The sequence below is a fragment of the Heliconius melpomene genome, chromosome 12, assembly GCF_056956725.1.
Source record: "Heliconius melpomene rosina isolate 202511_hmr_F chromosome 12, ASM5695672v1, whole genome shotgun sequence".
NCBI lineage: Eukaryota > Metazoa > Arthropoda > Insecta > Lepidoptera > Nymphalidae > Heliconius > Heliconius melpomene.
Window position 1 is genome coordinate 7,551,899 of NC_140400.1, and position 12,688 is coordinate 7,564,586.

General features: G+C 33.0%; 1 protein-coding gene across 1 annotated transcript in view; it reads left to right on the top strand.

Annotated features, from left to right (window-relative positions):
* Positions 1-12,688, top strand: part of LOC146533701 (metabotropic glutamate receptor 2-like) — a 120,101-nt gene that overhangs the window by 42,608 nt on the left and 64,805 nt on the right. Inside the window, exons 2-6 of the mRNA XM_085194516.1 lie at positions 404-1,065; positions 1,290-1,432; positions 3,531-3,617; positions 5,219-5,302; positions 6,590-6,734. Coding sequence (XP_085050642.1) covers positions 471-1,065; positions 1,290-1,432; positions 3,531-3,617; positions 5,219-5,302; positions 6,590-6,734 — 1,054 coding nt within the window. The 5' untranslated portion in view covers positions 404-470. The remainder of the gene's footprint in view (positions 1-403; positions 1,066-1,289; positions 1,433-3,530; positions 3,618-5,218; positions 5,303-6,589; positions 6,735-12,688) is intronic.

Below are 12,688 nucleotides of genomic sequence, written 5' to 3' on the forward strand. Positions count from 1 at the left end.
CCCCATTTAAATCTCAAGGTAATTGCGGTAGAATTTCGTAAAGCTATTGTTATTTCAAATAAAAAGCTCAGGGAATTTTGTTTAACCACGTCTTACTTGGGAATGCTGAGAAAGAGTAGCGTGAATAAATATTGGCACATTTTTTTTTGGGTTTTGAAGGATTTTTCTTATGTTTAGAATACTTACTTATTTTATAAATGAATAAACGGATTTACTCTGTCCTGTCAAATGACGCTTGGCACGTGATGGTTGTGAGGTCACAAATTAGGTCAATCTTTAAAAAAACTTGTTATGTTTCAATTTGATAAGAAAAATTGAAATAGTGACATATTGACATAAAGTATTTACTAAACCTTAATCATTGAAAATCACAGTAAGTATATCATACGTTTATTTGTTCCAGATCAAAATGTTTCTAATACAATGGAAACAGCATTTACCGACGATGGTATGAAATTCACTTTTCTATCATGCGTCCCAGCCAAGTTTGGTTGGCGACCACAACGCTGTTCCTCGTGCTCCAACAGTCAGAAATGAAACACGAAGTTTCCCTAAGCGAGGATTTTCTAAATCCAAATACAAGACATCATCACCGACACAGGCACAAGCAAACTGACGCCCCGCTTATACTAGACCCATATATGTCTATTGGTAATTACTTTGATCCGTTCACCAGTTTTAGAGAAAGAGAATATTTAGACAGGAATCTAGTAGGGTATGATATGATTCCGGACAGGCAAAACGATTGGTTGAACATGTCCAAAGACCAGATGGGGGAGCTGAAAGATAAGAAACATCAGCATTGGCCAATTAAGAGGGAAGCAGTCATTGAAGGAGAATTGGTTTTGGGTGGTCTGATGATGGTTCACGAGAGATCGGAGAGCATGACCTGTGGTCCAGTAATGCCGCAAGGAGGTGTTCAGGCTTTAGAAACTATGTTGTATACTTTAGATATTATTAATCATAAGCTGAATCTCATCCCGGGGGTAACAATTGGTGCTCATATTTTAGACGACTGCGATAGAGATACGTATGGACTGGAAATGGCAGTGGATTTTATTAAAGGTACCAACTTTTTCTGGATTTTAAAGTAGCTCAGTAATAAATTGCAATGATAAAACTTCAAGTAACAATATTATGTATCAATAATAGTTTTTTTATACATAACAATACAGTTACAGCTTATATAAAAATAAACCTTCTAATTTGATGAAGGGGTATAATTAATATCACATTGCTCATAGAAAATAATGAATTAAGGAAATTATAGATACTTTACTTTTATACAGGATCCATAAGCAACATTGATGATGCAGAATACGCCTGCAACGCGACAGCCAGGAGGAAAGTCATCTCAGGTGTAGTGGGTGCGGCGTCCAGCGTCACCTCTGTTCAAGTTGCAAATCTGCTGCGACTGTTCAAAATACCTCAGGTACTTTAAAATTTATACGAAGAATATTTATTCCTATTTAAAGGATTTAAATATTGAATCAATAATTCTGGTTTCTCGATCTGGTTGAGAGAAGATGCATAAAGTGGAGCTCGTGGAAAACATAGTTGACTCTGTAATTTTTTTATTTTGATTCATTAAACAAGGCCAATCGTTCTGTTACACAACGCTTTAAGTTTAACTAATGTCTAGAAACAAACTTAGCAAATTCCGGACATTAACCGCAACTGGGTGACATTTACCAATGTCTTATCTGTTTGCCGATCATCCTAAGGGAATGAGGACTTTATAAACTAGCTTTGACCCATGATTGTACTTATATTAAACTGTTTTAATCTATATATTGTATAACGTGTATAATATTATATTCATAATATATCCATTATATTGTTTTGTCATGTTATCGAAGCGAGGAATTGAAAATAATTCATTCAGCCAAATGGGAATTGAACCCATAACCCTCGCGTTTACAGTCAAACTGTGCACCACGACGGTCATTACTTTATATTACACCCAAATTTAAAATTAATCTACAGTTATTAAAAGAACTTAGGGTTGAACCTATTATAAATTTCAAATTGGCCTGTAAAAGTATAATTATAAAATACGAAAGCTTCAAAGGTATTTGGGCTTTTAACTTATAATTTCTTGAAAAGCTTTCTGAACTTTAATCTATATCTATATATATAAAAGGACTTGTCCTCACTGACTGAGGTAAGACGCACGCACAGCCGTAACCGCTGTACGTAGAAACGTGGAATTTGGACAGATGTTTACTTTCGTATTCTGGACATCCACTAAGAAGGGATTTTGAAAAATTTTAACCCTAAAGGGGTGAAATAGGGCTTGAAAGTTTGTATGGAAAAAAAAATAAATCGGCACCGATTTTTATAAAATTTGAAATTTTGATTATTAAAAGTATTTAATTGAACACGTATTTCATCGTTTTCTAGAATTCTCCCCCTAAGGGTGCAAATAAGGGGTTGAAAGTTTGTATGGAAAAATCTTTAAATCGCCACCGATTTGTATAAAATTTGAAATTTAGACTCTTAAAAATATTTCATCGAACACATGTTTCATGGGTTATTAAAATTCACCCCTAAATACGCAAGCGAAGCTGCGCGCGTCCGCTAGTGTAAAATATTCTTAAATAGACTCTTTACTGTCTATTTCATTGGATAACTATAACATTTCCAATTTTGTTTAAAATTCGCAAAACTGTATATTTCAATGATAAAAGTGGAAAATAAGTTGTTTTCTTAATATTCTTCATCTGTATTATTCTTTATCCGTACACGTAAACTAAAAAAACCACGAAACTAAAAAATCTTAAGAAAAAGGCCTTGACAGACGGAAAACAAAATATTCCGTTAAAAGTTTCGTTTCTTCTTTTGAGGTACGGAACCCTAAAAAACAACACTTTTAACCTAACTTCCAGATTAAGGCCCTATTCGTTACATGCACGAGCTTTTATAGGAAAGCTCGCATTCTAACAAAAGAAATACGGTTATTTCATGATCTGTTAGATAACGATCCCATTCCCACCGACCCCTGGGATCCGTCGATGATAAATGACCTCACGTCGCTCACTTACTTTCATTAATAAACACCTACCAGACTTGAAAAGCCTCCGAATTTTTATATACAAATTGAATTAAGCTTCGAAAAAAAAAAATACTTTGTATAGAAATAAGAACTATAACGTCAAGTTAAATCACCTACCATTTTTTAATATGATTTCGTAAGAACTGTCATTATTAGTCTTGCCAGTAAGGAGACGAAAAATCTATATCTAAAATCTATGTAGGTGCATTATATAAGACCATCATGGCGTAGCGGCACTTCCTGACTGAATACACACTATAATTGTGGGTTTGATTCCTACTCGGAAAAAAGAATTATCGTCTTGGTAGAATGATAAAGTGAGGCGTAGAGTTCGGTACTCAACAGATTATATCTCGACAATTGGGCAGAAAGTGCTAAACGGAATATCTTAACATTAGGTTCCTTCTATCTACCCTCCTATATGTAAAATATTTCAATTATCGAAAATTTAAAAACTTTTTAATTATGTTAACAGGTTTCATTCTTCTCGACGTCGCCAGAACTATCGAACAAAGCTCGTTTCGAGTACTTCACAAGAACCATACCGTCTGATCATCATCAGGTAAACTTTAGTTTGTTAGACATTATTACAAAAATTGGGGAGGAGAAACGGAGTGTTTTAACACTAAGTTCCGTCTGCCTATTCTGTTAGGCGGAAAATAGCGTAAAACTGCAAAAAAAACATGCGAAATGACTTTTTTGTCATTGGAAACTTTTTAAATGTGTACAAAGTAAGTAGGTAGGTACAATCTTACTTAAGATGACAATTTCAATTCCACAAACAATACTCAAGGGATGATATAAAGTAGAAACATGCTGTCGTCTGTATCTTATTTATTGGCCCCAAGTACTATAAAAGTCGATTGTAAGCTCGTATAAGTCGAGCGGAAAAGCTCTTTACGTTACTTACCTATTATAAAAGCTTAATCATTTATTGTAATAAACTTCTTATTTTGTTATATTACAAAAATTGCTGAGTAAACAAAAAATATCAATAAAACATTTGATAAATTAGGAAAATAGTGATATATCACTAAAATCTAATGTTTCAGGTGATTTAGTGAGATTATATGCGTCTCTGTTACGCACATTCTTATAAGAACAACATACTACATGGTTCTGGTTTAAACACTAGGTTTTTTTTCATTTTGTCTACTCCGCAATGCAATAAAAAGCATAAAATAAAATCTGCATACATATAATATCTCAGTTTTATTGTACAAACTGTGACATTAGTGTCTGGCATTCAAAATACAAAAGTATAGCATATAGCTGAAATAGATAACAGAATAACAATATACGTAATTCTTTTTTTTTTCGACGATAAATTGTAATTTATGTAGAAAATTTAGTGTATGTGTTCTAACACAGACATTCATTTTTAAAAAAAGATTTATGAATCTGCACCAGTCGTGGCACAGGGGCGTGCAACTGTAAGTAGGACAAATTGTGGGTTCGACTCCCATTCGAGGAAATAAAATATTTTTTATTTTCATTTCCTCGCTCTGGTAGAGGCAAAAGCCCAGTTTGCACCGCATTACATTGAAGTCCCAAGAGTAAACTGCATTTCCACCAAAAAACCTAACTAGTATTTCCACCAATAAATAGTCGGGCGGAAAGGACTGAGCGAGCAGAAATAGTTTAAATGAACTCGCTCAGTTCTAGGGGGTGGAGCGAAGTAATTACAAAATATAAAACTCTTTGTTGGTGGAAATGTGAACCTATTTTACTTAAAAGGAGTCCGTCATCAAAGCATTACTCGCTCGTTTCTCCTTCGCGGTAGAAATTGGGCTAAAACGCGGCGTTTAGTTCCGCCACTCAATACAATGCCTCCAGAATTCAGCCGCAAGAGTGGAATAGAAGTGTCTTAACGGGTGTTTTAACACTAGCTCCCTACTCTGCTATGTACGGGACCACCCCCAGAATGAAGAGGTTGATGGCAGTGGACGAGGCGAAAGAGATATGCAAGAGATCGTATTGTTTGGCGATCCGTTGTCATTGGTTATTTCTTTATTGATAAAGATATATAAATATATTTTCAAATATATTTATTACAAAAATATTAATTCTATATGAATTTGAAGTCAAGCCAATTTTTGGTCAGAAACATTACAAAATTTAATTACTAAAGAATTTCCACAATTTATTAATATGTTTTATCAGGTGCAAGCAATGGTGGAGATTGTAAAGAAACTGGGATGGAGTTACGTGTCTATCATCTACGAAGAGTCTAGCTACGGTATTAAGGTTCGTTTCTACTATTTTCAAATATAACTAGTATAAGACCGCATTTTTTTAGGTAATTCACCCATAAAAAGCCTTAAAAAATACCTTATTATTCACGTTCACGTAAAAATCGTTTACAATTTGTTTGAGGAAATTAAATTTTTAATATTTTCATTTTATCGCTTTGGTAACGAGGAAAAGCACGGCGTTAAGTTCCGCCAACACACAATGCCTCCAGAATAAAAAAAGGGAAAAAATAAACAACAAATAACTAAGTAAATAAATAAATTCATGTATCCTTTTTAGTAGTTCGATGCATTTTACTAAAACAACGTATAATCAAAAACAGTTGACATCAAAATATTTAGAACAACAAACAAACATAACATCGCATTCATTCCTGCTAAATCAATTTGATTTAACACGTTAACAATGGTACTCGTACATACAGTATTCCACAGTCATTGCAGGCTTTCGCTAATAATTTTCATTATTCATTGAATATTCATTTGATGTTTATTGCTAAGGCAATATTATTAATATTGTTTAAAAAAATTTATATCTGTACAAGCGATGGTCGTGGGTTTGATTACCACTCGAATAATTATATTAAAATTGTTTTCATTTCCTCTCTCTGAAATATACTGCCACATTGTTTTGAAAGTCTTGAAAATTGGGTGAAAATTGAAAAACGGAATGTCTGAATAGTTGGTTCTTTTTATTGCCTTTCCTGTTTTTCTGGAAAATTTATGAATTTTCGTATGTTGGATAATTTTTAAATGTTAAATATTTAATTCAGGGAAAAATAATATCCCTTAACATTCTCTCAATTCGTCAAGTGTATCTTATTGTCCTAGACATTGTCTACTAGAGTGAGAAAATGAATACAATAATTTAATTATAGTTTAATCATTCCCCTCAATGGGAATCGAACTCGTAACTATAGTAAACCGTCAGATGCCACCGTAAAAAATATTAATCCAAATAAATGTACTCCAGTATAAATTGAGGTTTCCAAAGTTAAAACGTTAAATTGTAAACATTGTAAACATTGCATTTAAACTGACCAATAAATTCGAAGTTGTCGATATGAATTACCTCACTGTCATACATAACTGATACTATGGCGATCCTCCAAACCAATTTCTGTTTATATCTGTTCGTGTTTACATTTAAATATTTTATTAATATATGTCAATTTCAAATGAATTGATGAATTTTTAATATTTTTAAACAATTCACTCTAAATAAGCAAATAACCAGATAATTAAGAAAATCCACCTTTTTTCATACTAACATTGTTTTCAGGCGTTCGAAGAACTTGAAGCTTTGTTAGCACGCAATGGTATCTGTATAGCTGTCAAAGAGAAGCTGGTGAAAGACTCCGGTGTTGCAAGTGAAGGGGCGTATGACAATATAGTTCAGAAGCTACTCACCAAGCCTCGTGCTAGAGGTATGTAATTTTTTTCTTCTGTGCCCATCCTGTTTTATACGTGAAAATAATTCAATTCTGACCTGAGATTGGCGAATCAGTAAAACTAAGTATTCACCTTTGGTTAATAATGGTAATTTGAAAAAAAAAACATTGAATAATTTAGAAATTAACAAGAAAACGTTAAAATTACAAATCAACTATTTTATTATATTAGTATACTTCATAAAAAATATAACCACCTAGGACTCTAGGACTCTAGCCTACTCTTCGCCATCCGGCTCTTGACCCAAAAGTCAAGGAATAGCCTCTCGAAATACCGATACCCATTAAGTGAATTGACCATCGTTACAAAGATTATCATGTCCATATCGATACCCTGAATTTCTATGTAAATATTTTACATATTTCTGTTATTTAACTTAAATTATATATTAATTTTCTTGTGAGAAAAGTGTATATATTTTGAATAGCTTAGAGAGTTTCGCACGTACCAAGTTAGAGTAATAAAATTAATTTACTCGAGACAGCCGAATTAGAGGCATTGCGTGTTGAATGACGGATTCATTCCCCCAAATGGGAATCGAATTTACAACGATCGCATATATTAAATTACATTTTTTTATACAAAGAAATAAACGTGTAATTATTGCCTTATAAACTATGCAAGTAGATAACTAAATAGTTTAGATGTTGTCAAGAAAAATAAAGAAATGTTAATAGTTTTAAATATATAAAACTTTGTATTCTGAAGGCATTACGTTTTGAGTGGCGGAACTGAACGCCGCGCGTTGCCTCGTTTCCACAGCGAAGAAACTAAAATATTAAATATTTCATTTCCCCATGTATGCGTAGTGTAACGTAGCGCTACGATGGGCCTCGAAGGGGAGCTTAGGGGAGCAATAACAGAGGATAATTTTAGAAATCCCAACGAAAACTGGAAAAATGGTAGTTTTCATATTACATCTTAAAGTCTACGCAAACAAAGATGCCAACGACGACTAGTCCAACAAAAAAAAAGAACGATGAATACATTATTGAAGAAGTTAGATAATCGATCAAAGAAGTTAAATGGCGAAAAAAGGGAGGTTTTCGTTTAAGAAGACAAATTGTCCATCTGGCACTTCTTAGTGCCGACTTTATCTGTTGTCAACAGCGACCTACCTCCATATATCAAATCTAAGCTTGCAAAATATTAGAAATGGTACACAGCTCGTTCATCTTCGTGTCATTTTGACATTCTTAGGGGGTAAATAGGAACTAAGTAAGATTTAAAAGCAGGAGCGATAAATAGTGTGAATACACTCTGTTCTCTACTTTCCGCTCAAATCGATACTTTGTATGACGAGTAGCGCAGGCTGACATTTTATATTTAATTGCTATTTAAATAACACTAATAACTAGTCATAAATATCTCTTGATATTTATTCCTAAGAGCGTCCAGGGATTGCTTTTTTCTACATATTTTAATGAATTCTGTTAAGCGTATGTTGAAAAATACATAGTTCTGAAATTTCAGTCATTTAATTACTTTTCAATTTTACAAAAACTGGTTAAAAAGTAGAAGTATTGTCAAACAGGCATAAAACAGCAAAGAAAATCCAACCTAAAAACAATTTCCCCATAATCTAGATATTGTGTAAACATATAAATAACACTAACTGCCGATATTTCCTGTTTTAGAGCACGTGAAAGTACAAATTGGATATTGGCTATATGTCATACAGCTAACAAAGAATTGTTGGCTGGATGCTCTGTTTTCTACATTCGACTTAAAATTGGTGTTCCAATATTATGTTTTTATTTACTTCTTAGCTTTTTGTGTTTCTATTGCTTCTAACTATAATCGCGACAGTTCTGGGTTCGATTTGACATGAGAATATATAAATATACATAGATACTATACGCCTAAATGAAACTCCTAAAGGCCACAGCTGTCGATTAAACATACGTCATCATATTCAATAACATATTCTTGCATATAGCTACTAGTCAAAGAATATACACGTAGTGTTGAGACACTCCGTTCTCAGCTTGCCGCCTATTATACGGACTATATGCGTTGGAACGTTGGAACTTCCCCTGCTAAGCATGGGAAACATTTCAATACATTTAAAGAACCAATTACTTAACGCTGAGCCTATTTATATTCGTCTCGCTATGTGACTTTAATTAAGTAACAAAAAATTACTTAAGCTCACAAAATTCCGGCATGTTTCGAGGAATCCCATTTTAGTCGTTTGTTTGTTTTCCCAACAAAATTATTAGTAAACAAAAAATATAGGGTCGAGTACGAATTATGTTTTTAATTAAAATTTATAGCAGTTTATCTATGGTTTCCCTTATAGCCTAAAAGAACTTATTATTAATGGGCAAGTTATTAAAAGAAAAACAAATATATCTAATGATAATACTTAGGCTAATTGATGCAGTAAACAACGTAAATAGTTATTTTGGGAGTATAGGGAAAAGACTTATAAGATTTTCCAGAGAGCGCCGAACTCAAAGCTTATTAATTGTACTAATGATGTTGAAATAAGATCTATTATCTCCCTTAAGGCAATTCTGAAAATCCATTCTGTAGTGAGGTAGTGGATAGTGGGGTCTCGTCGTTGCCAACGCAACGGCATTGTCAAGAAAACGAGACGAGATGAGATGAACCTATTAACGGATTCATCCTCGCTGTGGTAGCAGCAGCTGTTGCGTCGAGCTGTTGCGACAACGGTGGGCAAAATGCTTAATTGCATCAGTAATTTTGCCGACTTCGTGTTCACTAATAAAACCACGGTGTTTGTCAGATCATGGGCGTCGTAAATCGTTATTCTAAATTCCATAAATTTTTATATGTGAACTTCCATCGGCAGCATTTAATTGTTTAATATAATTTAGCTGTGGTTCTAGAACAGATGAACCAGTCAAATCAATTATAACCTAGATTGTGCCCAGGCCTAATAGCTATACAATGAAAAAAGTTTTACATAAATCGGCCCTACTGGACTGATCCAAAGATCTGACCCAAACAGGCACACACGCAGACAAAATTCTTAAGAATCAGAGATTTCTATTTTTTTGATATTCTTGTACATTCGGTATATTTCGTGCATCCAGCAACAAGTAGCAGAGCAAGAAGTCCTGGAGCACCAAACGCTACGGTGTCTGTATAGCTCTTTCGCATTGTCCACTGTCATCAACCTTTTTTCACTATTTGGATAGTTTCCAAGAGATGCAGGTCCGAGTCTCGGCCCATTTAAATTTAATACATTTCTATATATTTTTATTATCTTAGTATGTGAATTATTATTATTTTATTTTAATATCGCCTCGCTCTGGTAACAAGACAACAGTAATAACTCGAAAATTCGACGAAAAGTTGCGAACGTACTTAACACTAGATTCCCCTTGCCTACCCTGTTGTTTGCGGGATAGAGCGTGAAGCCAAAAAAAGGATCCAAACAAAAAAAATAATTAATTTAATCTTGTCTTCCACATACATACATACATATACACCCTGTATATACATATAAACATCGCTCCACCGGTTAGATAGCCAGCTGTGGCGTGATACAATTTTTCGCTAAAGTGGCCATACAAATTGGATAGGCGTTCAATACCCAATGTCGTTTAGAGCGAGTGCTCGCTCTTATCTAGTGATAACCCCCAACGACCATACTTCTCAAGGTCCTAACTAAATTAACTATGAGATAAAATATTCGTGTTATAGATTTTTGGTGATTTTTTATTATTGTTTATATTAGAAAACATAAAAAATCGAGAAACTTTATGTTTTCCCCCGTGTAGCGGTTTAGATGAAGAAAAACTTATGTTAAGACACTTCGTCTCCCAGTTTCCGTCCGAATTTGCGACACTGCCTATTGAATGGCAAAACTCAACGCCGCGCTTTATCTATGACTAGCGGACCAGGGCGTCTTCGCCTGCTCTAACTATAGGAATATTTGAGAAATTATTTTCAGTTTAAAGAGTGAACTCTAAAAAACCATGGAACACGTGTTCAGTGAAATATTTTTAAAGGCCCCAAATTCAAATTTTATAAAAATCGGTGCCGATTTCAACTCTTATTTTTCTTTAGGGTTAAAATTTTTACAATCCCTTCTTAGTGGGTGTCCATATTACGAAAATAAACATCTATCCAAATTTCACGTTTCTACCATCAGCTCTTACGGCTGTGCGTGCGTCTTACCTCAGTCAGTGAAGGCAAATCCTTTTATATATATAGAAAACTGGAAAATGAAAATAATTTAAGCGTAATAGTACCACCGAATATAAATCGAACCCGCAACCATCGCGTGTAAATTAGTGATATTAAGATACAAGCATCTAAACACTTATTAAAACGCACCATATTTAGGATTCATTAGTTAAGTTATTAAGTAGCAAACGACGCGGTTACATTTAAGCTTTCGTTATCGCCATCTGCTTCACATCGGCCGCCATTTCCGTAATGCTCACGTCTAAATGCGTCGTGTCGATTAATGTAATAATTATTAAATACTAGCTATGCACGCGACTTCGTCTGTGAGAGAATAAAGAAATTAAAGATACAATTATGATGTCTTTTACCCCCTCACTGTAGGAAATAGTGATGGGAGAGCTATCATAGATTTAATGTTTGTCAAAATAGTTCCTGTTTTCCTTATTTCGTTAGTTTCAAAATCTTTAATTATTATTTTTTTAATTTAACATCATGCAAATTATTATGTGGCAAATAATATCTTAATATTAAGAACTAAAATATCAGTCAAGTTAATAGAAAGTTTTTTTTTATTTATGAAGCGGTTGAAATAAGACAAAAACTAAATGCGAATGAAATTTCACGATATAAGAGTGACAAAATAATTAAAACAAATCGACTTCAAAGCTACCTATATACAAACGTAAAGAAAAAGAAAATTATAAACAATAATATTTTAATTTCTTCAAAGTAAAGAAAATTAAAAAATAATAAACGAAATGTTTGATACTTTTGGAGTCTAATTTGTGTGGAAAAAATGTTCTATTTTATAGCTAAATACTCTCTTAATAGTATAAATGCCATTTTATAGAAAAAATATTTACAACCATAATTTCTACCACACTTTATGCAACGGAATAACATTATAATACACAAATAATATAAAAAGATATTCACAAAATTTGCATAATTCCTTCTATTTACATAAATGTAATCGTGTTTTCCTGAAATCACAAATTTTCGTGAAATTATTACAATCAGCTTCCTGTTAGCTATAATAAATCTTAGAACTAACGTGTTACCTACAATTTAATTTCATTCTTTAAAATTTTGCTACTGCATAATAGTTTTGCAGTTATTTCACGTAGTTTTTAGGATTCCGTACTTCAAAAGGAAAATATGAAACCCTCCTATAATAGTTTTGTTATCCATTTATTTATTTGTCTGTCTGTCTGCATTCCGTTTGATGATACCTTTTTTCTCAACAACGTGGCGAAGTTATCGAGCTGAAATTAATACTCGATATTCAAATCTGAAGTCCCTAAGAATACAGAAAAAAATCAAAACTTCTATGTTTACGTAATCAAAACATATAACATTTCAAGAAATCTTTCACAGTGTACGCCGCATCACTTTGGAACGATCTCCCCATCCCTATCCAAAGAAGTCCTTCCCTAATGTCTTTTAAATCCCAATTGAAATAACATTTACTCACTGCTGTGAACAATTAACTCACTGGATTCAGACAGTTTTTTTTTCCGCACTTCACTTGTTTGTATATATGTATCTATGTATATGTATATATATATGTAAGTAGGTGTGTATGTATGTGTATGTATGTAAGGATAAATATGTATGTTATTTATGTATAGTTATTTATTATCACAAATTTAGTATGTATGTATTTGCTATTATTTATTTATTTAATTTGTAATTACAGTATACATATATATATATATATATATATATAGGATGCATATCTGTGGATGTATATGTAGCTATTTAT